This window comes from Amia ocellicauda, chromosome 15 (genome assembly GCF_036373705.1).
Source record: "Amia ocellicauda isolate fAmiCal2 chromosome 15, fAmiCal2.hap1, whole genome shotgun sequence".
Taxonomy (NCBI): Eukaryota; Metazoa; Chordata; class Actinopteri; order Amiiformes; family Amiidae; genus Amia; species Amia ocellicauda.
Genome location: NC_089864.1, coordinates 20,579,067 through 20,606,136, shown reverse-complemented (window position 1 = coordinate 20,606,136; position 27,070 = coordinate 20,579,067). Strand labels below are relative to the sequence as shown.

Sequence of the window (27,070 nt, the reverse complement as noted above, 5' to 3'; positions counted from 1 at the left end):
CATAATATTATTTGCATTGGTAACAGTAGTAAAAGTAAAATGTCTTTAAATGAATTGGCAAAAGCTTAATAATGCACCAGAGCATTATACAGTGGTGACAAAAAGAGGTCAGGAGGGAGACACTGTCATACACTGTAATGCATCTAACTGCATCACTCCAATAAATGTCTTTGCATTGTTTTAAAAATAGAACGTGCAAGTCGTAAGCAACTGTGATCAGAAATTCAACGCATGTGCCAATACTGCAAGAAACTACCCTGCGGTCACCCTGTCTTGTTTTCATTCCTCCGGTCGAGCACCGTCAGTTCGTTAAAAGGACATGCTGCTTGTCAGACCCAATATTAGTGTATTTACTGTTGTGTCTGCTGCACTTTTTATTTGCATGATATCTAAACTGAAAAAAACAGGTTTGCATAAGGTTCAGAGTTCACAAAGGTAGATTTCCCAGATACCTTCAGTGCGACTTCATGTCACCTTCAAATGTCTGTGTTTTCTCATCTGATTAAATTGTGGGCGTTCAAACAGTTCTGGTTTAGTTTGTTCGGCTGCTCAGTAAAGCTGTGACTTTTATCATGTTTATTGATGAATGTACCCACCTATATAGGTCTAATCACTGGAAACGTAAGGTACCACTGGGTGGTGTGTAAAAATGAAACCTGACATGTGCAGCGGTTGTGAAGAACAGAGACACTGCCTACATCCCAGCTGAGTTGTGGAGAAAGAGTTGAATGCTTGATAAATTCACATCATCCTTAAACAAATCATTGTGTTCCTGTCAAGTGTTGTATGTTAAGTTCGCTGTTGAATCTCGAATGAAAGCTGGAGAATAATTGGAAGTTGGTTTCCATGGTGCCATCAGACTCAACTCCTTATTTTTTGGCTCACCTGCTGCCATCCTATTCAACAGATACAAATAACTAGGAAAGCTTGACAGAACCTCAGGCTTTGAAAGCATATATAATAGGATTAATTATTGGTATAAGAGCTAGATGTTTTCATATTCCTCCCACTTCCTTTTTATGTACTGTAAAAAATATCTATTTTTGTAACCATAAACTAGCTCAAAACTAAGTATCAACTGAAAATGTTAGATTTTGGATTCAATGTTGTTTTGTTATTCTCTGAAGACAATTAGATGAAAACCAAATCCAAATTTAAAAATGTCTTGGGTTTAAAATCAGCCTGTAATCCAATGGCACAACATTTGGATGAGTGTAACAGCAGCAAGAGCAAGAACACAAGAGAAAGGTTGTATCATCTCGTTTTAATGTTGCTGTTGACTTTTATTAATGGTTTCTAATCTGTGAAAGGCAAATTCCATTTGACCACTGTCAAAAAAATGTCTTGTAGTCTCAATGCATTTCCCTTTCATTAGCGATGAATGTGAAAGGCTGAGAAATGAGAGGATACTCACGTTTCATCTGTGTACGATATTCCAAAATACTCCTTTTCTTTCAGATTAAAGTGTGAAGCCACCAGGTCCAAAAGATCCTTTGCCATCAATTTGGGCTAAAGAAGGAAAACAAAATGAAACATTACTCTTTGGTGTTTAGAAGAAACAAAACCAGAACAGAATACTCAATTTTTTTTCAGTTCACTTTAAACACTGAATTATGTACACAATAATAACCAAACCTGACCCTTGAAACAAGAGCTTGAATTCACATTAACATAGGTATCGACCTGATTTAAAGAGACTGCAACAATACGCTTGCCCAAAGTGGCCGCATTGCCAGCAGAAAAACAGCAGTGCTTTATTGACTAAAAACAGGAAAAAAAAATGCAATGCTGCAGTAGTCTTTCCAATGTGCCTCAGACATTGAGTCAGCTGCATTCACAACTCACTAGGAGAATAAAATGCAAAATTGCAGGAAGTCTCACACCTAGATCTGAAACAATAGCCTTGTCTTGCAGTAAATGAATATGTAATCCAACACAAACAAAGCTGCTCTAAGATTTAGAAACCAGAAAATCTAATCTAATCATAAAATACAATATTTTAGTATGCTAAATTATAAATGGTGCAATTTCTTAGCAACAGTTTCATTAATTAATTTCACTAATGTATGCTGTTTCACAAACTAATCCATCACAAGGAAAAAGCATGTACAGCTTTACAAATTCAAATATTTTGATTAATTATTTCTAAAGAAAATTTACTCAAAAAATTGCAATTTTAACGCCACTGGTTTAGCACGTGCAAATAACTCTTTAGTTATCCTCTAGTTGTGTAAGAACTCTATTTAATTGTCTATTTAAAGACAACCATGTCAAGTGAATGCATTACTACAGAGCACAATGGCTTAAAACAGCATGAATGGTGTAAAATCCCAGATGCTGACCACTCCAGATGTTAGGATAGTTAGCCATTGTTACTCAGCTACCAGTTAACCTTAAACAGCAGATCAGTTTTGCAGATATAATAAATGATTTACATTAGTCATCTTTGAGTGTTAAGTGTCCAGGTCATGTCAATATGCAGGACACTAAACCACCTGCTGTTGTCATATCTTGGAGAAGATTTCATTTAAAATCCCATATTCCTCACAAAATATAACGTCTCAACAGAAACCAGCGATCGTTGACGTTGTCGTACGGATGCAAACCCGTCACCGCAGTGCTGTGTCAGTGCGAGTAAAATACAAATGATTGCAGCTGATTTTCAGTTCCATTTATTGTGGAATACATGTTTCAATGAAAATCATTTGTGCAAGTGACAGATCCAGGTTTTCAGATAAAATGGTGCTCATTCATTTGTAGTGATTGCTTTGAATGTAGTGAATATGAATATTTATGTTACTGTGAAATGTCTGTCTGCAAAATACCTTTTACTATAGCCTACATATCCATCATAACCTTTAATTAGTATTTTATTCCTTCCTTGCTTGCTTCTCTCTCATGTCAAATAAATGTCATACATTATTGTATTGTTTATTTTCTCAAGATCGGAAGAGTTGCTCTACTTCTATCAGAATAAAGTACCTATAATCTGAATATGTACTGGTTGGTATGATTTTATTTAATTTGAAATTCCAGTGTATTTGACCTTTACATTTTTCTCTTCCCCCTAATAATTGGATTGACAACAGCACACAGGAGTGAGGAATAATGGTCTTGGAATGAATATTAAATCTCTGCAGATTCTCTAATGAAGAAAGGCTTCAGTGTGAATTAATTTTATGCAAACTAATTGCTACAAACAAATATGATTGAACAGGCAAGGAGCGTGAAGTACTGAGAATAGTTTGGGAAAGGTTTTAAATGTGTGTATATATATATATATATATATATATATATATATATATATATATATATATATATATATATATATATATATAGGCCTATTTATGTTTGTTTTTTCTCCCTAGGCTTACGCCCTATACAATTCATCAACAAAGTGTTATAATTACTATTTTTATTCAGGCCTGCTAGGGCTGTTCCCAATTAACTGAATAGAAAAGCCCATAATAATCATCAAATGACTTGGCACACCCACATGCTCTAAAAATACCACAAGGAAAACTAACATGCTGCATGGTTACATTTTTATTTAACCCACGAGGGAAAAGACAAGAAAAGTCTGGCCTTTTCCACCCACAATGGCCAACGGTGATATTTATTTGAATAAACAGCTGTAAATACATCTGTGACATTATTCACCATGTATGTGTGCACGATGTAATTCAGCAGATTCATAAAAATACATTAAGCGAAAAACACAACTTTCTCCCAAGATACGCTGTACTGAAGTCTACATTCATCACTATCAGCCTTGTTTGCATATATTTACATTCTGTGCCCACTCCAAGCTCTTCACAATAGCTTGCTTTCTTCCACTGGGAAAATCATTTGATTGCTTCTGAAGTTCCCAAAAGCTCTGCAGATGGAAAGGTACTATATAGGAATCCAGTGTTAATTATTCATATCACAGCCTTACTCACTAACTGGGCTAGTTAGCCATATTCTCATCCCAGTGCTGATATGACAGATAAATTGCGTCACTGATGTATTGTTAGTTTTGCGCTCTTAAAGCTTTGTCAAATCGAAAACATATATTTGTAAATGATAAAGATACACATTTTCCTATCCACTTCGGAATTCCCATCTTGCTCCTGTCATCCCTCTATTCTCTCTGCAACGCCACAGTATTGATAATCAATATTTCAAGCTGATATTGTCTGCTCATCAAATCCTCTTGATGACAGCTGAACAAACACTGGACACAGGAGGACTCTAGGCTAGATTATATGGCTGGATCCCTAACCTCCACAGGTGCTCTCTCAGTCAATGTCTTTGTACCCACTTGAGGTAATCCAACTCAGTCTGGTTTGGCATCCCTCACCTTACAGTACTGCAAGCTGCAGATACAAATATTCTCTTGGTTACAGGACAGCAAAAATTCTGGTCTGTCCTTGTAACTCAAACTTGTCACAGAAAGACCTTCTCAGCATGTTCATCCTCCACCCTGTCTTTTAAATGCAGTCTCTGGTGTCTCATTCCCTAAAGATGTCCCTTTATGACCTAACGTAGAGAAGAACTCAAACTGTTGTGGTATGGGCCATCAGAGCCACTGACCTCTCAATGGTACTTTAATGGTAAACCTTTGACAGCTTGAACAATACAATTAAAGCCCATTACACATCTCTAGTAGTGGGCTAGTGGCAGATGATGAATGATTTCGAGGCAGATATATTCGCTGCCAAATTTCCACCAGAGTACTTAGAAGTAGATGCTGTGCTTAACAAGCTTGTATCGACAACAGCATTATTAAAATACTCTGATGGGATCAGAACAGCCGGAGATTTCATTTACAGCAGCTTGAAGCCCATCCTGACCTAAAAGTCGAAAAACATGTTTTAGATTGTAATGACAGTCCTGTGCGAATTACTCACACACCTCTGGATGCAGGAGACTGAAGGCTATAACCAAGACACAACACGCTAGTAGTATGCCTTTTGTGTCGGCCAGATGTTAAAAAACAGTCTGTGAAAAATACACCCATTTAAGCGCTGGAATGAGAAGTTAAAGGTGATATTTTTCACACAACGTTTCTAATTACTCTTTGTTTATGAGAAAGGATATTCATTGCTTCGGTCACAAAATAAATAACAACAATAAATCAACAAAGCGAACTGTACACCCTACACAAGGTTAACTAATCTAGACCTGCATTAGGACCTAATTTGACACAATTATAAGATATAGAAGCAGCAGCTCTGAGTGGCTTCTTTCCTGCAGGGCTGAATCCACACAGAATGACTCATTCTCCCCCTGAAGGAGGAAGGCGAGTGAGTAGACATACTGAGCCATTCCACAGGGACAGCAAATCTTATTAACACAATAACCCACAAACCTTTATGACACGCCAGGGGTAACGTACGGGGGTTATTTAAATCACCGCTTCCCTACGTTGTTAACATGGCTCTCTGGCTTACTTTGCTGCCTGTGGTGAACCCAGAGAAGGACCACAAGAACAATCTGTACATCTCGACTCGGCAGAGCTTCTGAATAATTGATCAAGTTGCTTTTCTAAGTGGCTCGAAACTTAATGCATGAATAATCAGGAAAACTATAATAATAATATATATATTTCATAAAAAAGCTCTGCTGTAAGGGACTAGAAAACTATATTCACAATGGATCTTTAACTTTCAAAATGTGTAAACAAAACACAAATGCATGCTGGGTTAATCAACTGAAACTCGTCTTGCATGTTAATTATATTGGAAAGCCAAACTGCTGTAAAACAACTAAGACGTGCTGTATGCCCAGAGTCTCTTTGGATTTTTTGTTGTTTTGGAATTACACCCAAAAAGAAGAACTTGCTTTATACATGGCTAGCAGAACAATGTAGAACAATAGTCCAATCCTCAAAGGCACTATTAATGAACCTCTTATCCAGCTATTAGGAACCACAGCAGGATACATACGCCCAGTGCCCTTTGAATAACTCAATACCATTTCTTTACAGGACTCATTTATAATTACATTTGCAGAACAATATCTTTGCACATACTCCCCAACCTACTGCGTGGATCAAAGTGCAGTACGGTGCAGTGAGTACAGCACAGGTATAAACAGCACTGTACCATAGAAAAGATCTATACTTTTCTGCATTTCACTAGTTTTTACAATCTTACTAGTGTTGTGGTTAAAAATAGATATTTATTTACAATCACATTTGCCCATTATTGCATAAACACCATGCAAAACAATTGCAAGGCAGTAAGCTTGTTCAGTATATTACTTTTAACTTAATGGAGGATGGCCGTTGGTGATGTGGTATATCATAATGTATTACTCGGAACAGGTAAAATGTATTAATCTTCAAGGGTTTAATGAATGCTCTAGAAATTTTAGTGATATACTCAGGCAGATTCTGATATTGTTAATAATTTTTATTCCAAGAAAGAAGTAGCTCACTCTACAAGCACAGTAATAACACATAAATGGCATTGATTCTAACATGGAATAAGAAACATAAATGTTCAGTAAGTATCACCTTGTGAGGATGGTGTCTGTAGGGCATATTGTGCATTGAGAAATGAATATGAAATGCACCATAAAAAAGGAAAGGAAATTATAGCCTAGTAGTAGCCTTTAGGCTATGCCAGTAAGTGTTATTGATTCAATTGATTTAGATTAAAACACTTAGACACCCATAGCATTGTTGTTTTTATGAGTAATATCTGAGGAAAGTAAGAAACTTAAATTGTATCTGTAACTTTAAATTATAATCTATGAGCTTGTTAATAAAAGAGGGTAACCAAATTACAGAGGGCACATGCGCGCAGTGAAGAAAGTGAACCCAATGAACTGTATGTGCTGTACAGTAAAAGGTTTGTGATCTGAAAGATTACATTTCAAAAGTGAACAGTTAGGGTGACAGTCACAATCAAGAACTGCTTCAAATGTTGAATCCTATTGTTTTCATAAAACACGAAATAATGAATGATTGTTATCCATACAGATATACTATAATGTACCTTCTTTTGATAGAACAAAAAGGTTATACTCAAAATATTGTAAATGTAGCTTTAACAATAGATCAGAGCAAGTGTGTTTGTTATACCTTATGTGAAAGTGTGAATTGTGTCCATTACCCTCTCCAGATACAGACATCTATAACTAAACTGTGTTTATCTATATAATTTATCCTGTTACTATACGTACATATAGTGTGGTCTCATATCTGAGCACGTTTTATGGGTGAAAAATCAGCATCACAGTGCTGTCAACTGGCTTTGTGCTTTTAAAACTTTTGTCAGAGGAAAAAAAGTCCCCCCCCCCCTTCTCCAAAATGCATCGGAAAGCCAATTTCATCTAAGTTTCACAATGAATGAAAGACAGGGTTTGCCCAGGGCGGGTAATCAAATTGGACAGCTCACAAAGCCCATTTATCTATCAGGATAGAGAGGCTTTGAAGTGCAGCAGTTCATTCTGTTCCAAATCAAGTGCAGAAGACCAAAATCATCCAAAGTCATCTGTGGCTAAAGACGAAGAAAAACTACCTCTGAGGGTGCTTTGTTAGTAGTCTTTGATTGAAAAAATGCACCTTTCCACAAACATCATAGTCAATAAATCAGTGCTCTATTACATTTGAGGTGAAACAGATAGCATTAATACATTATGACAGAGGCACAGATGATGCATCTCTGTGACTTTCATACTGCCCAGCAGAGAGAGGCACACATCTCATAATGTGCCTGTAATAGAAAGGCCCCAAAAAACTCAACAAAATTAACAGATAAGACATGTAGAATGTGAATTCATGATCAGCCTCAATGCACTTGAATCTTGCAAGCGCTCATCAGTGCAAAAAGCTACCAAGAATTAAAGCAAACCAAGAAGCTCATGCACTGAGGTTTATGAGGCAATGATATCCGTTCCCATATCTACAAACCACAAGAAACTAAAAAACTATTGTGCATTTGCTCTGGCACACTGTACACCAGAACTGAACAGCTCTACAGTTAATATCAGGAACCAAAATTACAGATGCAACACTGCGAAAAAAGGTGCATAAATACAACATTTAAGAGGTTTTGTTTGTACAACCAGTTATCTACAGTGAGGGAAAAAAGTATTTGATCCCCTGCTGATTTTGTTCGTTTGCCCACTGACAAAGAAATGATCAGTCTATAATTTTAATGGTAGGTGTATTTTAACAGTGAGAGACAGAATAACAACAAAAAAATCCAGAAAAACGCATTTAAAAAAAGTTATAAATTGATTTGCATGTTAATGAGGGAAATAAATATTTGATCCCCTATCAATCAGCAAGATTTCTGGCTCCCAGGTGTCTTTTATACAGGTAACGAGCTGAGATTAGGAACACTCTCTTAAAGGGACTGCTCCTAATCTCAGCTCGTTACCTGTATAAAAGACACCTGTCCACAGAAGCAATCAATCAATCAATCAGATTCCAAACTCTCCACCATGGCCAAGACCAAAGAGCTGTCCAAGGATGTCAGGGACAAGATTGTAGACCTACACAAGGCTGGAATGGGCTACAAGACCATCGCCAAGCAGCTTGGTGAGAAGGTGACGACAGTTGGTGCGATTATTCGCAAATGGAAGAAACACAAAATAACTGTCAGTCTCCCTCGGTCTGGGGCTCCATGCAAGATCTCACCTCGTGGAGTTTCAATGATCATGAGAACGGTGAGGAATCAGCCCAGAACTACACGGGAGGATCTTGTTAATGATCTCAAGGCAGCTGGGACCATAGTCACCAAGAAAACAATTGGTAACACACTATGCCGTGAAGGACTGAAATCCTGCAGCGTCCGCAAGGTCCCCCTGCTCAAGAAAGCACATGTACAGGCCCGTCTGAAGTTTGCCAATGAACATCTGAATGATTCAGAGGAGAACTGGGTGAAAGTGTTGTGGTCAGATGAGACCAAAATCGAGCTCTTTGGCATCAACTCAACTCGCCGTGTTTGGAGGAGGAGGAATGACCCCAAGAACACCATCCCCACCGTCAAACAAGGAGGTGGAAACATTATGCTTTGGGGGTGTTTTTCTGCTAAGGGGACAGGACAACTGCACTGCATCAAAGGGACGATGGACGGGGCCATGTACCGTCAAATCTTGGGTGAGAACCTCCTTCCCTCAGCCAGGGCATTGAAAATGGGTCGTGGATGGTATTCCAGCATGACAATGACCCAAAACACACAGCCAAGGCAACAAAGGAGTGGCTCAAGAAGAAGCACATTAAGGTCCTGGAGTGGCCTAGCCAGTCTCCAGACCTTAATCCCATAGAAAATCTGTGGAGGGAGCTGAAGGTTCGAGTTGCCAAACGTCAGCCTCGAAACCTTAATGACTTGGAGAGGATCTGCAAAGAGGAGTGGGACAAAATCCCTCCTGAGATGTGTGCAAACCTGGTGACCAACTACAAGAAACGTCTGACCTCTGTGATTGCCAACAAGGGTTTTGCCACCAAGTACTAAGTCGAAGGGGTCAAATACTTATTTCCCTCATTAACATGCAAATCAATTTATAACTTTTTTGAAATGCGTTTTTTCTGGATTTTTTTGTTGTTATTCTGTCTCTCACTGTTAAAATACACCTACCATTCAAATTATAGACTGATCATTTCTTTGTCAGTTGGAAAACGTACAAAATCAGCAGGGGATCAAATACTTTTTTCCCCCACTGTAGATTACAAGTGACTCCCCTGCATATAAATAATATACCCTAGAGCCCTGACTACCTGCAGTCATTAGTTCACACACACCTGCCCGAGTATTAGTCAGTACAACGGTTTCTTTAGAAAGACAGGCTTTAGTAAAATCTTCATCTTTAAAGAGGTTACTGAAAAATACTGCGACTGGCATGTGAGGACAAGGTTTGCAGAAACATTATGTTTGTCTGCTTTGTGATTAAAGTCTAAGGGGCAGAGAACAATAATTATCTCTCAAATTACATAGTATACAGTGCAGGGTCTTTAAATGCAGTTTTTACTGTCAATTGCTATTCTGCTTTGCAATTGACAAAACATTTTACAGAGAATGGTACACATACAAATTAAGGATATCATTTATTCCTTTATAGAATTTGGTTTTCTTTATAATAATTTGCTTCTCTCATCTAACCAGAGCAAATTTCATAAAACAGATTCAGATTTTTATAAGATCGGAAATAGTCTTTCTTTGGAAATAAAAAAAAAACCTCGACATTACTTTTCTCCATCTTGCATTTTTATTCTTGACAAACACAATCCCAGACCTTTGCCTCAGATTTCCCAGTGTTAAGCGGTTTTGTTTCTTTATACATTCTGGCTTTTGTTACTCTGGAATTGGATTTCAAATGCCTGGACAATAAATGAGCTCCTCCATGAAAAGGCGCCAGTGTGGTGAGAAATCAACACAAAATGAGACCTGCTGTGCTACATCAGACCGGAGCTCTGCAGCTTTGAAGTGCGACCAGCGGGGAGAGGGAGGTTTCGGGACTGTTGTTCTGATCAGTGGGCCACGAGCATTCTTGGGGCTGGGGGGTTTGGGGGGGGATGTACAGCACCAGGACTTTCGAGGGGTCCACACCACTCTTGCTTTTGTCAGTTCTCTACAGCACAATCCAAGCCCTGCATTTCCTAATCTCCTTGCACACATGTCTACTTTTCTTTTTGATTGAGCACAATTGACATGCTCTCCTAACAGGTGGCCAGGCTGCCACGGGGTACTAATTTTAATCCTGTGTCAATGCCCATGTAACCTTAGATTGCAGCCAAACACATGCCTCTTTAAATCAAGACAGGCTCCCACTGCTGTTCCACTGTCCAAGGGTTACACACAGACACATTTGCTTTCTTAAGTGGCTTCATCTGTTAATTACTGCTAATATGATTGCCGGGAGTCCAGAGGACTTTCCTTGCTCCCTGTGAGCAATAAGCACAGCTCTCAGAAAAACCACTTAGCCCTTCACTGACCAAGCTGTTGTCCTAGTAAGAGTACATACTCACGGCTTGAAGGAGGAATCATTTCCCCCATTACCAACCACTGACCACACATCCAGTGACTCCGAGCCTCAAAGGGATTTTAAAGAACACAAACAAGAATATAGATCAGCCTTTGCCCTAGAGGAGATATTGATCAGTGGCTCCAGCCCTGCAGAAATGACCGAAATAATTCACTCCATCTACAGTCTGGGGTTGAAGGATCTACAATAGGAAAAAACCCACCCAGTGTTGGGACCGAAGGAGGTAGTTCGCAGTGCATCTTGAAGTTTAACTGTTTCCACATAAGGTAACCGAGAAGTCTTTCAAGTATAACTAAGATCATGTAGGCATCACTCAATGTTCTCTCTTCAGTTGAGTGCTTTAGTTAGTTTAGTATCACTTATGACAGTATTTTGGTAAAGCAGCCGAGGGCCCATCGCAAATCCAGACCGTGTTTGTATGCATCCAGCACACTAAACAATACATCAAGAGATAAACCATATCACCAGGTGGTCTGTCTAACATTAAATCCTATGCTTAAAATACAGTATTATTTTAAGTACACTAATTGCTGTTTACCAATTAGAAACGAGCGTTGACATTCAACACACCACACTTTTTCATAGACGAGAGGGTTTTAAGCCTCTAAGTTTTTAAGTCAAAATCAAACATCATCGCATGTACATTATAATTTAGCTTGCAACAGAGACACCTTCATCTGCAGAAGAACAACAATTAATTCATGAATAAAAAAAAACAAAAAACAAGTGATTGAACACAACTTTAATGCTGTATTTCTCATGGCTTAACTAGGATGACCACTCTGAAAGTGTATCAGTAATATCCTATTTGACCATTTGCATCAGCTCCTAATGTTGTTTGAGGAATTTGGTCTTGGAATGAAAAGGAAAGCTCTTACTAAACTAAAATATATACTAATAAAAACTAAAACTAAAAATATCATAATTTAGCTGTATGCCCAATCCATGAATGCAAAATGTGTCATTCAGTCCAACTAGAAAATGGGAACCTCTGATAATCTGCCATGCTAAAGTTGACATTATTTAGATGTATGCAGTTCACTGGAGTAAAATCATTTACTTTCATGTCAATACTGCAGGGGGTCATCTTAAACTTGCATCTAGAAAGTTTAAGAAGAAATATTCAGCTGTGTTCATTAACGTCAGTGTACAGATGTTCAACAGCACCGTAGAGAAAAGTTAATTTAATAGCAGAGTCCTTCAGGCAGGCTGAATTGTAACATTGTATAACAAGCATTGTGGTCAGATTGTTTAGAGTGTAGTTTCTGTAGCCACATCTGGGAGTGTATTCCCAAAACAAACCAAGTGTTCTTCTTCCTCCCACCCCTATCCTTTATTCAGACACCGATAATAACAGACCGACTGCAGCCATCGCCTTAGAGCTGCTACACACAGGATACATGTTGGAAGATGCTTTAAGTCACATGTCCAATTCGAAAACCAAAACAAAAAGTGACCTGCACAAAGTCACATCCACTTGTCATTGGAAAATACCATAAGGTATTAAAAGGAATTAAACAGATTACTTTTAAGGACAGATTTACCAGACCACTCAAGTCTGATGTAATCCCCACCTTAACCAACATGATATTTAGCCACGAAATGCATACATTAAAGATGAATTTATAAGTACATATATTTTATTTAACCTTCAACCTTCCTGGATATAACATTTTCAAGATATAAAAACATCATAAACAAATGCTTTTCTCCCTGTAAGCAGCTTAGAAGTGTAATTGAAATATAAAATCCACTACTTAATATTGCAAATAACAACACTCGATATACACAATTGAAAAGAACTACAGCATTTTCATTCAAGAAACCCAATACACTGAACTCTGCTGCACATATCTGCCTCAGTAAACTTCTCAATAACACAACGCTGAACGGCTGTGACACCGGTTTCCTTATAAGGAAAGCACAGAGCTCAACACTTTGAGCTGAGCAGACAGTGATTTGACCTACAGGAAGTGTGCAATTATAACCGTTGGAGGAGGAGGAAAAGGAATGGGAAGACTAGTGAAAATACACCAAAGGGAAACGCTCCCAGTGATAGGGGATCAGGAAAATCTAAACACAAAAGTCAAATTTTGTATTTCAAACAGCTGCATAACTAGTAGAAGGAACATAAGCATTCAAAAACATGTTTTATTGTGGTATGTATTTATTTACTTATTTATTTATCTTGCTTCAATTCTGGACCACAATGCTGCAGTTAAAACAGGACTGTGGATTGTGCAGACGTTATATGCATTTCTATTTTAAAATTGTAAGCATGGCATATTTACCCCATAAGAGAGACATACATCACATACAGAGGCTTGGTAAACAGAGATACGTTTGTCAAGCCTGTTAAATGTTTGTGATGTTCTCAAAGGTTAATTCAGAAAAGCAACAAGCCAGTACTGTACCTGCACAAGAAGTTCTAGCTTCCTGTCGTCGAGGAGGTGCACCTGGCATCGCCGCCCCTCCGTCATCTGGAAGAGAGAAGACAAGAGAGATTAGCCTCTGCTCTCGGCCCGACAAAACCAACTGTGACAATTAAGTTGAGGCCGTGTGACGCGAATGTAAATCCTCGCCCCTGTCTATCGTATCATCGTCAAGCCGCAGGGTCCAGCTCATGCGTTTTCAGAGCACGCCACCCAAGCGCGGCCCTGCAGTACAGACTTGCTGCAATTAGGAATCGCTTAGAACGGACCGTATGAAGTCCTGACTAATGATTCCAGTGAACTAATTTGATTTCTCCAACATGGAAGGCAAACTAGTTGAAAAGCAGCAGCTAACAGTAAGTTAAGCTACATCTCATTCACTCATCTCTGAGCATTTATACTTAACTTTGTGTTCTCAGTTCAGGTCACATTGTTTATACAATACACAAAGCTTCTAAACATGTTTTTGCTTTATTATTACTCTCCATAAAGTAGCCACAGTATTCACTACACCTTTTTTTGATTGATCTCCCATTTTTGCTCTCTACATTATAGAACAACTTCCCGATTGACTGGAAAAAAACTAGCTGACCACAATCACAATTCCAACTACAGTCGGGCACGGTCTACGATCTGTCGTGTCTGCAGTAAACATGTAGAGAGCTCTGTCGTGTTTATACGTGTTTGCAGCCCTCTACTTGATGAAATTCTTCTGAGCAGAAACAATAGTCCCAATAGCAGTAATTGCCAAAAGACTGTGACATGCACAGGAAATCTGAACCATTGGCATTCTTCCCCAAGGAAATCCCTTATAAAACAAGACCTTCTATAAATGTCAGCTCCTCACCGGCAGGCCATTCATTCTGCAGCTGCATTATATTCCTGTTTAGGATGTCATACCCAATATACACTGCTTTTGAGGGTGAGTTCTGCGGCAATCACAAATCAGTAATTCATGTGCATGTTCTGGTTTAAAAGCTCCGAGATGATAACGATAATGAAGGACTGTAATAAAGCTGGCTTTCATGGGAGCTTTGAAAACAACTTTCCCACCATACTCTCTCCATAGCGGGTTTGATTATTTTGAATTGCCACATTTCTCTGATGTCTGGAGCCATGCGCTGACAAAACTGGGCACCGTGGGTCTTTTTAAATACAGAACAGTGAACGAGATCAAAAACTTGTGGAGTTTTAGGAAAATAAGGGGGGGGAATGTATAAACTATATACCCCAGGACAATCTACACAGAACCACCACTCAGAATCACTACAAATAAAACAATTAGGACTTTTATAAACTTCTCCAAACATCTTAGCTGACAGAGTTCCAAGCAACACACACAATATTCTGGCTGGCCGTCTGAACAACTTCAAAACCTCTGGCCAACGAAGTAAGAACCGCAATTGCTACACCGCTGAACAAAATGGAAATGACATCCGATTGTGTGGAAATCGCTATCAAAGACATTTACATCATTGCAGGGATGTGATCCGAAACGAAGGCATTCATAACCAGGGCCGGGATTCACATGGAAACAAAAACAGCCGCCACTGCCGTTGTTGATGGCCAAAGACGCAGCACATGTTACAACCACAGACCACGCGCTGTACGCTTCTTGCAACTTTCTGCGCGTGTTTTACTCTTATGACCAGATTTAGCAGAAATGACCTTTTAATGCATTGATTTGGTTAGGTGTGGGGACATGTGCTTTGTGTATACATGGTTTACCCGTGCTCTCCTAACAGATGTCACACTGTTAGAAAAGTGCTGCACTGCTATTGCATAGAAGATGACAGTGATTAGGCTGAGTAATGGATTATCAACCTCCCCTCGCTGGCAATCAGCACATATGGAATGGGAATAGTAAAAATCTGGGAACCACGTGGCTTCTCCCATATAAATAGATTTTTCTCTCTTAGACATTAAGAACTTCCATCCTCCAATCAGGCTGAGTTTGATTGTCTTCATAATACAGACAGTGCAAGGACTACAACAGTTAAATGTTTTCATCACAGGTTGGGGACTTGAGTACATTTTTGTGATCTGGTTAAATCTGCTTTCAGGAAGCATATTCCATATGGCACGGATACAGCAGGGACGGTGTAAAGACATGCTGATTTAACACACTATGAGCTTTAAATAGCTCACACTTCCTTAACATCTGGGGAAAGTTTGCAAATGTAAAGAAATAAATAAAGTAAGGAAAAAAATGACATTACACATGTGCTCCATACTTCCGGCTATCAAATCTTAGCATGAGAAAAGAAGCTGATAAACAAATAGTGCATTAAAATTAAATACATCACATGAATTAAAGAAATAAACTACATCTAGCCATCTGCAATTATATAATGGAAATATTTACAGTCAGATTGTGAAGAACTACATTTAACAAAGCTAGTTAGTGGAGTTCTTTAAGGCATACATAGACTCCTCCTAGTCTATCCATGCGTCTCCATCCTTTGCTGCAATGATTGGGGGAAACAAACGCAGTTTCCTTGAATGGAATGTGAATTAGCAAACTCTTCACCCTTCCGATAATTCATCTCAGCACGGCGAGATGCCTGGTGTGTGCGCTGAAGTCTGGGACATGCTTGAAGGGAACAAGTGCTGTTGAACAACCTTAAAAGCCAAACAATGAAGCCTGTGTAAAGTCTGTTTGGGTTTTGAGTTTGCTTTGGCTTTGTTCTTCTATGGGTTCCTATATGAAACAGAAAGGATGTCCAGTGCAGTCCTTTTGAATAACCCACAAAACAATCTCGTACCAAAAAAAAAAAAAAAACTATTATGTGTATGTGTCCCTTGCTCAGTTTCTACAATGACAGCTGAACAAAATATTACAAACTATTTTAATTATGCATACTAAGGCTGGCTCCTGCAGACTGATGAAGGGGGGGGGGGGGGAGTTCTGCTTTGATCTGTAAACCTCCACAAACCTGTTCATACAATGAAGATGCCATTAAATTAATTGATTTCCCTCCATTGCTGCTCGCACTGGGATCCAATTAAGATGGGCTAGTCATTTTATACAGTGCTACCACACATGCAAGTTTAATGATAAGAAAAAACCCCTGAAACAATAGCATACTGAGTGACTTGTGTGAACAGTGGGGTATCTGTGTTGTCCTCAGCCTTCACCAGCTGACCCGGGTGCCCTGCGGTGCGGGCTGCTGGGACGTGACGTCACCCGAGTTTCGGGCAAGAGTGGGGCGCTTCAGTGTGGAAGTGCCTGCATTTTTCTAAAACTTCTACCTTTACTGTAACACCGATGCCATCACTTTCCATCTGGTTGGTTTTATGGACATAATTTAGTCTACTCAACATTTAAACGAGTGTTGTGTGCAATAATAGATGTGTGTGTAACTCATTTTACTAACCCGGATCGGTTTTCAAATCAGCTTTTCAGGAGTGGCTCAAGTTTAACATCCCAGCACTTATTTTCTATTATCTGCCGTTATGTATAAGCATGCAACAATTGTACTTTCCAAATACGTTACTTTCTTACGGATAACCCTTTTATTTGATGACAGATTGACACTCGTACAGTACAATGTATCGATTTTTGTTGTGTTAGTTTCTTCTTTCATGGGAACGAAGCAGCATGCTATAAACACAAAATGCAAAAAAGCCAGTGCAGTATGCATTATAATATGCAAACAGCCAACTACATACACATGCAAAACACCCACCAGGGCGCCAGCGTCGTTGCGCACCGTAGCAAATGTGTTATTTTGCGACTCTTAAGCATGGGAACCCGTGCCAGCAGAAAGAAATAACGTCTGGAAACTACTCTCGCCCCAGCATTACCCAGGCAACTTTCAAACGCGTTATATATACTGCAGCGATTGGCTGCCTCTGCTGGAGAAAAGGTTTCTTTAAATTGTCATGAATGATGATGATCACGCTGGGAGTTATTCTGGGGGTGCAAATGCACACAATAATTCTGCAGCTGCATTCAACCCACAATGACCGTCCACTTGTGCAGTCTCCTAAGAGGTGCAGTACTCAAGCCACTGAACTACTTCACAGCACCGATTCCCATGCACGATCTGTACCGAGGACAGGCAATCAGACGTGGACATATTATTACCTTTTCTGATTTCAGGGTGTCAGCAGCATGCAATTCCTCAGCCCGCACTCAATCCGATGACCCCTAATAATGAATCCAACAGAGGCTGCATCCAAAACCCCAATCCCGGTAGGAGGCTTCGCTTCTGGCCTAAGAGGAGGACGGCAGCATCCCTGCCATTGTAGCCGGTGTTTGTGCACTGGAGTCAGACACAGCCCTTCCTCTCTTTTCGCTCACTGCACACAAGCAGCCCGGCCACAGTGCCAAGACATCCCATCTCTTTCAGAAAGAGCCTGGCCCGGATCCAGGCAGCGCCACTGCACTGTTCATCCCAAGCGGCGATCGCCTTCAACCCGAAATGCTATGAACATGCAAACCGAGAGAAGCACCGCGCCAGGATCGGCTGCTGCTCTGCAACTACCCCTCTCCCTCTCTCCCTCTCTCCCTCTCTCCCTCTCCTTCCTCCGACTAAACGGTTCACGTGCAGACGAAAAACACACTTGAAGTGAAATGAGGCTGGATGTGGGGGAAGGGTAGGAGGGGAAAGGAGACCAAGGAAAAAAAAAAAACCCTGCAGCTCCTGACGCTGGGTCATGTGAAACTGCAACCTTAAACACAGCAGGCGGGTGCGCCGTGTGAGGAGCCGCCGAGGACCAGCCCACTGACTGACATCTGGATTTGCACACTGAAAAGCCAAGTCTAATGGGAAACTGCAATGCATAACAGTAAAAACAAACTGAGCCCAGATATAGATATAGGCACCAGATATAAGCTTGGCAACATAAGGGCTGTGTATCAGTAGCTCTCGTTGTTATTCTTCCATGCATGTGGGATTTTGGGTAATGACTGCATTGGCCAGTGCTCTTATGTTCAATACACTGTTGCACACAGGAAACTCCTGTTTGCGCTCATTTCACAAATGCCAATCTAACACAGATGAAGGTAAACAATGTGATCAATCACATTCAATCAAAGGGGACTAAGCAAAGAGAGTATGTGGTGAAATGTTTTAATGGATACGTTTTTTGCTTGTTTCTGTTGACTGTGGTTAAAGAGCATTCACTGGGGGAAAATGCTGTTTGCAGAGGCAAAGGGTGTCATGTTCTTGTAGTGGGGTTCTCACGCAATTTTAGTTTTAATGTGATAATGCCATGATCATATCGGAGGACTGCTGTATTGGCAGAGAGATAATGGGCACTGATCTGCACTGAGGCGTGTCTTAAACACTTTGCAAAATGAAGCTTTTACCATCTGGCAAGATGTGTGTCTTTGAGCTAAAGAAACCAACGTTCAAAACCATTGCCAAGTTCAATAACATTCATAACCCCTATAACCGCTAACCTAAAACCTAATTTTAGGACGGCCGTTTTTCTAGATTTGTTTTTGGTTTGGCACATCTGGCCGTCACAGAGTTTGAAAACATCACCTATCACTGTATCATATAACTGAAGAAACAAATGATCTGTTACAAAGTACTGATCGACACAACTGTACCGAAAAGCAACAATAATCTGAGGGTAGAACTTCTAAATGTATGGAAGTGAAAGCTTGACTAATTCATACTGTTAGATTGAAAGATAATTTTGGCTAATCCATGTGTTTAGTTGGACTAGAAAGATGGCAAAGAAAACAAAATATATTGTTGAGTATGTAGGCGTTATGGAGCCAACTGTGGTTTATAGGAGAGGACTGTCAGTTGGTGCCATATTAGTATATCTGCCCAACTGTTTTGCATTTGGAGCCACCCAACATGATAGGAAACAGTAAAGTTGTGTTGTGTATATAAGATTAACACATCTTGATGCACATTTAAGGGTATCTCTTTAAATTTAGAGAACAGGCATTATAGAGACAGCACAGCAAAGATTTCTACAATAGCCCTGCGGGTCCAGCGCTGGCTAAAGTACCTCGTTTCTATTCTGCCAAGTACTGCCATGCACTTGCCCCTGCACAAAAGACTAAAAACGGTGCACAAATAATTGAAACCGTAACTGAAAGTGTATTTGATTTCTCTTTAAGTAATGTCTCCAAACGGGTAATACTTCATCTGGTATGACTTAACAAAATCCAGCAAAACGGAACCTCGGCCATTCAAGTTAAACATCTCCAGATGATGGCTATGTTTTTTGATACACTAATTTTTTTTTTCATTGTTGGCAGCTTCCTTAAGTAAGTGGTTTTGTAGGCTGCTGTCACAAGGCCCCTGTTGTTTGACTTAAAATGTGAGCAGGAGGCTGAACGTTTGAACCAAGGAAACCCAGATTGCAGTGGGGGCTATTAGGAATGGATGGGAATGTCCAGGTTCCCATGATACTTCTCAGCAGAGGAAAAATCTAAAATAAACTTCAAAGGAAACAAGCCATAGAGCTCCCAAAAGCCTATTCAAAACAGCTTCGGGATCCAGCCAAAAAGAAAATACAGAGAATATAATAAAACTGGAAGCCGGGGGGGCTGTGTGGGGTTGCGAGTGGGTGGGGTTATGGGTTTAACAAGAGGTGATGATTTCTCTTCAATTCAAGGAGATTTATGACTACAAATAAGGTAAGAACAAATCCAAAAAGCTGCACTCCAGCCCAGTGCCTCAGAGCACTTAAGGGTAATGTAATGGCACTAGCAGGATTTCCCTTTGGGGAGTTGTGTTTCCAATGCGAACATGCTGAGTTTTGGTTTCTCAGTCGTTCGGGCTTGGGGGAAGTGGTCTCTGCTCGGCAGCGAGGATCACTCTGTGTTCCAGGGGAGGCACACGGAGTCAAGGTAACCTACAGTGGTGAAAGACAACACAAACGCTGTAATTGATACAAGCTGGGAAGTGTCTAACCTCTGACACTGCAGTGGTAGACAGTAATAATCCACGCTCACTTTAGATTGTACAATGGACACCAAAGTAAATAAATACAATAATTGTGTGGCATCTTTCATCATAAGGAAGCTATTTTGGCAACAAGAAAAAAACATCGTATAACCATTTTGAAGAAATCGTCAGGATTGTTACACCAAAGTGAAATCTGATCATGAAAAACTGGTTTTCTTCTTCTCCAGGTTTCAATAGTCACAGTATTAATCAAAATCAATGGAAAGCTGCCCAAAACATTGCTTTCACAATATATATTTAAAAGGCTTTATCACAGTGGAGTACAAGTAAGTTATTTATAACCACATTATTTATTCACACAATCCTACTTTTTACATGAACAGTTATTTTTTATGTGCATTCATATGCAAATAGTATCCCGTGTTCATGAAATAAGTGCCATCCACAATTCCGTTCACCTCTACACCAACACTGTGTGCTGACTGTCTATTGTTACTGTGTGTCGGGGTTTTTACACCCACTTACTTTTGTGTGCTGTTGATTTTTTATTTTATGGACACTGCATAAAATCAACTAACAGTTCATACTGAAATCTCACAGGCACTTATAATAGTGCTTTAGTTTTTTGGAGTTTTGTTTTGTAGACCATGTGTTCTACAACAACAGCCGTAAAACACCATTACATGTGCATGTGTCCGATGCATAAATACATATAGGTCTGTTTAAAATAAGAATTATACGTTCACCAGATACATGCAACTGCTTATCTGCTTTCTATTTATTTGAGAGTTCATTGTATGGAAGGCGACCGTAATGCACATAAGGATTCCAAGAAAATAAACATCCAACATTGGAAAATCTTGAATCTGTGCTGCACAGAAGAGCAATGTGTTTCCAGTTAAGCCTTCAAAAGCCAGAGAACTTCAAAAGAACTTCTGGGCCTCAGATATTTTCATAGCCAATTCGCCCTTTGTCTAATTTTACCTCCTAACTTTATTCCCCTGCTCAGTAGTCCGCCAGTCTTTTCCAAAACTAAATTAAATCTTCTGCGAGGGAGATCGGTTTTATTAATACAATATTTTTTTTCTGCTGATCCTTGCAGAACAGAAAAATGACCTGATTCTGGATGATGGTTTCAGCCTGTTGCTAATTACCTGTGACTACCTGAGTCACCGCAGTGCAGGTACGCCATGCCAAGACTGTAATTGTCTTTACTGTGTTGCACGCATTTATTCTTCATAATAACACAAACCTCAGGCTAGCTTTCCTGGTTAATGTGACTACATTTCACAGCAATTTATAACTGACTCAATGTTAAAAGCAGGAAACATGTCCATCATATAAACTACAAAGGTATTACTGAACTCCTTTTCTGTACTCATTCAAAATGTTGTCATATGCTTTCGAACAGAAGCCTATATTCCAGAGGCATATTTTATTAGAAAAGTCATCACCGGAAAACAATATACAGGTTAAATATACACTATTATAGTCTTTTTCATTGGACAATCTACAATTACATTTATGGCACCATCTTTATATCTTCCATACAGCTAAATGCCTATAATCCCATAATCTCTGTAAAGTATCACACATTCCAACCCTTAAGAAATGTGTAAATCCACTATCAACCTTCGGATAGATTCAGCGATAGTCCAGCTGACAAATGCAGCCTTAATTTCTAAAATCCTGAAATCCTTTCTATGCAGTGACGGGGTGGCGCTCAGCTTTTCATAACAAGTTTTTCTGAAATGCAAATCTGTCAGAAGATAAATCTTACTAAAATGACCCTCCCTCCTCTGCTAATGCCCAAACTATGTAGTGAAATAACTGGGTCACGTAGCCTTGAGTTACATTTAATACAGCATACTGTATAACATAGTGGACTGAAAAGTCTCCTTGTATTAAGTCGCACAAACAGCAACATTTAGTGCCTTGTTTTGTGATAGTAACCACCACGAACAAACAATCTACAAATGTGGAGTGTTGAATTATGTGTATGGATGAATGATAAGAGTCTTGTTTTTGTTAAACAAATACTGTAGACAAACTTCCTTCTTCATGGCTGGGTCCCCATGGAATGTATTTATAGTGAAATATATTCCTTGGCAGTCACACAGGATTAATCCACTGCTCAGTCAGACTCATCCCTGTGGCAATGCTTGAGCTCGCCTGCGTTGCAAGTCGCATTTCTCATAAAGCAGCTGAGGAATTGTGCGCTTGGTGACCTCTTCATAAACGACATGACTTTTGTTTCCCACAGAAAACGTGTCCCGCTATGCGGTGGGTAGAAGACGGCGCTACGGTTTTTAATTTAAATACATCGGAAAGAAAGAAAGAAAATCAAACCAAACCTGCATTTCAATTGAGGAAATGCAATATGAAATCAAATCAGGGAAGCAGCTTGAAGTGGTTTGATGTGAGCATTGCACAACCTCAGGGGGAAGCCGGTGGGTTCGGACTGTGTGGGCCAGGTAGGGGGCCTTCTGATATTAAATGTAAAAATTCAAAAAGAGACAAACAAACACATTGGTTATGAAAGTCCAGTTGTATCTCTCTTCTGGCAACATCATCTGAACTCAGTCTGTCAGCAACATGTGTATACAGTGTTAACCCCTTGTAGGAAGGGCCCCTGCCTTAGCCTTCATTTGGAGATTCATGATGATCAGAAACATGTTTCAAGAGATTCTGTTTTCTTTCAAACAACTCTCTCAATAGTGTGGGAAACCTGAGGTTTATGTCCTTGTTGTAAAGTGATTACAGTTATTTAGTTATTCCTGAACAGAATATTACCATTTTCTTAATCTCCTCTATGTAGTGGTTGTTTGTTTGTGTGTTGTTGTTTTTAGCATATTCTGTCTTTAATGACATTCCACATGCCGTGGGTTAGAAGCTAATTCTTTGTTATGAACATCAATTTAGACATTATGCTTGTTTTCTTATCCTTTAGTTGACTTAGCAACTGAATAAAAACCCCAATAATGAAGCTACTTGTGATTATAATATATACTAAAAATGTTATTAATTATTTAAATAATAGCTTCATACTAACAGGGTGATTTCCTCAGGTTTTTACTCCTCAGCACAATTCCCTCTGTGCAAGAATGGACAATACAAATTAAACACCTATTTTTCAACTTAAATTAAAAACAAAATCCTTGGCTGTCATCCTAACATGTCTGTGTCATGTTTTACACATTCTTTATTTACAAAGTACATTTTCCAGTAAAAATAATGTTATAATAATTGAATGACAGGATTACAAATTATGGAACAAAATATACACGTGGAAAATATGATATGTTCAGGTCGGAAATGCAGCAACTGAGTTATTAAAATGTTGTATATTGCAATTGAATGTATGAAAAGCAACAACCAAACAAACAAAACCATCAAAACCTTCCTGTTTTTAATGAAACATTCCACATTATTACCAGTTAGCAATGATACCAGAGCTTCTGCTTGCTGATGGTCTGGAAGAAATATCATACAGAACACATAATGCTAGTGCATTACGAAATGTAAGAATTTATTTATTTACCTATATCTGTAGATTGTAGTTTTTGAAATCAACCACAGGAGCCGGCCATGCTTTAACCAAGGCAAAAAGCTCTGGAACTAATTTCATGCTTTTCTAGCTGACTTTTATAAATACACCTTGCGTGACCAGTGTAGGAATTGTACTTTTTGAACTTTTAAAGCCCTATTGAAGCCAGATGTTTACAACAGTGTTGTTAAGTATTCAAACTTGCACCTACTTGTTAAGCTGCTGCATCAAAGAATATTTTTTAGTTTTTTTCCCAGTCAATCTCTAAATTCCATTGAAATAGCTGCTGAGACAATAAAATGTTTTTGTGCCTTGATGTTTGCAGTAAACTGTATGCATCCAATAATGTTCAAACTGCGTGGGCCAATAAAAAGCTTTTATTCCACAACAGAAGTAAAAATGCACTTAAGCAAAGAAAGCTTAAGGCGTTTCCAGAGCCTCTCTTTTTTTAAAATAAATTCTTCAAATTCCATTAAAAAAAGACATGCTTGTATTTGGAACTTAATGAGTCTGTAGCTTGTTGATAAAGCCACTGGCCTACTGATAGGATGAGAGCATTTCAGGCAACACATCTGTTTTACATTTGCTGAAATGGATCTCTTAATGGAAATTTTAGGCCTTTAGGTGCTTTGAGAAAAGAATATAGGCAACATTCTGTTCAGCCAAAATCCATTATAACAAAACAGCAGGAAATGGTACAAGCAGTAGAGAAACAATGTGGGCGGCTCAAAATCCACTCTGCTAATTTATAAATATATATTTGCTGGGTTGTTGTTATAGGATAATATACTGTCATGAAGGATTTGATATCGAGTTTAGATTTACTGAGTGTCTGTTAGGAATTATTCATTGACCTTGCAGTTTGGAAACGGACTCTCTACATTTTTAAGTGAGTCCATAGAAAATGGCATTGAGCTGCCTTGTTTGCTTTGGAGATATTAAGTGTAACTGACATATCTTTCAAAGCACAGCAAGGAAAGACCACAAATCGACACAGGTCATTGTCCTCTCTTAAATAAACCCTTAGCTGCAGTGCGATTCACAATCGGCCCAAACCTTATATATATACAACTTCTTTAAAGCGGGGGAGGACCATTAGACCTGGTTTCACACTTGTTTGTATATTGGCGTGGGCCACTGGAACCACACATGACACTTTGGCTCAAAGTCATAACACTGACAGCACGTGGATTTCACACCTTGATTTCTCAGAGAGGAAATAATTTACTTTACACTCCTAGTGGAAGTTCAACCCCAAGTTATTTCTCTCCCAGCATAAGTTGCGAGTACATAAAACCTCATTGTGTCCATCATGAAAAAAATGAAAGGGGCAAAGAAAGAATTTTAATGACGTACACCTGGACAATATAGATTGACAAGTCAAATATAATGATTTCTCGGTCTGTTTGTGGTTATTGATATTTAACAGCACTGTGTATTGTGATAGTAGGATGATAACACATATAGGAAATTAAACACTGTAGGTCAATGCTGATTTCTCTTGGGAGAGTCCGCATGACAGGCCCCTTTACAGAGAACATGTCTCTCCCCAGAAGTATTTATTCTGACCAATATTCAAAGTTTAAGTCCGAAGACAATACACAGTAAGTAGAATTAAAAAGCATTGATTGTTCTGTTCAGTTATTTAACATTTCAGTGCTTTGAGTTTCTTGAAAAACGCTTTAAAAATAAAAAAATATATTATTATTATTATTATTGTTAACATGAAAAAAGCTCTTTGTTTCCATTACACTAACCTATAAAGTGCTCTTAGCCTCAGTGTTGTGTCAGCTTGAAGGACCATTCGGGAGTCAGAACACTCTCTCTGAAGGCTCGGTTGGGGGGATGTGCTTTGTGACCTCCGAACAGGGCCTTGTAAATGCGGAGAATTTAAAGTAGTGCATTTGAAACCAGTAGAGAACAAAACTATGCATATTTTCCAGCAAATGCATTACACAAGCACTCAGCCACAATGAAGGTAGGTCACGTAGTTGTTTTGGCGAAGGTCTTGCAGTTTTTACATCGTGTTTGGAACTGAAAAAATGGCCTAGCCGACTCTTTCACAACATACATTATTTCAGGCACTAATCGTTTTTTTATTGGCATGATGAAGAAACCTTATATATTATACAAAGGACATTCAGTATAAAACTCACTGCATGGGCTCTAATCAGGTGACACGTGCAGCAAACATGCAAGCGTTGGGATATAAAAACACAATTGCTTTTAACATTTGGACACATTCTAATATAATATACCTATAAGAGGAGTTTGGTTCTTATTGTGTGACATCTCAAAATAAACCGGAACGACAGGAAAGCAACCTATTCTTAGCTGATAATCATTTAACAAATGTCTATGGATTACCTTACTACAAGGCTTACCAAAGTAGATGTAAGGGGACCTGCTCCTGCAGTAGCCAAGATAACTTAGACTTCACAGCTCTTTGACTTAAACAAACCATGTGTCTCACAGGAGCGAACATGTGGATTAACCCCATGCTGAGAAACAGATTTCAAATGTGTGGCTCCGAGCACTGTAGATACAAACATTTTACCTTTAGCTATTTGAATGCAGATGACAAGGCAGTCCCCATACATGATGTGGGTTATGCACTCAATCACAGACATGAGAGGTATGGATTGAGCGCATGAACCCAACAGCCCAGAAGATAAAACAGGGTTGGAAGTGGCTTACTAACACAGAGAAGTATTATTTGAGATTTTAATGATCTTATCTTGTTTTCCTTTGCATTATTCCTCAAAGCAATTCAAATGAAAGGCTGTGGAAAACTCCAACTACGGCATCAGATTGGATGGCACACTTGGACAGCTTTCAAACGCTGACATTGTTACTGACCTGGCAGTGATAAGACACCTACACATGAAGAACCATACAACTGAAGCCAACAGCATGGAGCCAGGGAGCCAGTTCTGCTTTTTCCCAAAGCCACAGCCTTTCCAAAAATAAAAAGGAAAAAAAAGACCGCACAGAACCAAATGAAATCATACACTTTAATACTGAGTCACACAGGAAATGTCATGAAACATTTGGATCAAAAATGAAAGTAATGTTATCATGTGCTATTAATAGCGCAGGCAATGTGAAGTTCTCTCCTAAATCTAAATGAAGTTTCAAAGTGCCGTAGAAAGTAATTAGAAATATGGAACGCTGAGTGCTGAGTTCTGAACATAAGCAGGCTCAGGGAAGTTCATCACCAGAACGTGGAT

At 39.1% G+C, this 27,070-nt stretch overlaps 1 protein-coding gene across 6 annotated transcripts in view; it reads right to left on the bottom strand.

Annotated features, from left to right (window-relative positions):
• Positions 1-27,070, bottom strand: part of frmd4a (FERM domain containing 4A) — a 150,464-nt gene that overhangs the window by 59,799 nt on the left and 63,595 nt on the right. For 5 of the 6 annotated variants that reach the window (XM_066723725.1, XM_066723720.1, XM_066723722.1 and 2 more), the window contains exons 2-3: positions 13,395-13,460; positions 1,415-1,509 (exon numbers count right to left, since the gene is read on the bottom strand). In XM_066723725.1, coding sequence (XP_066579822.1) covers positions 1,415-1,509; positions 13,395-13,460 — 161 coding nt within the window. Of the gene's footprint in view, positions 1-1,414; positions 1,510-13,394; positions 13,461-17,502; positions 18,052-27,070 lie in introns of those variants that run through there. The other variant, XM_066723726.1, reaches the window with a different exon arrangement.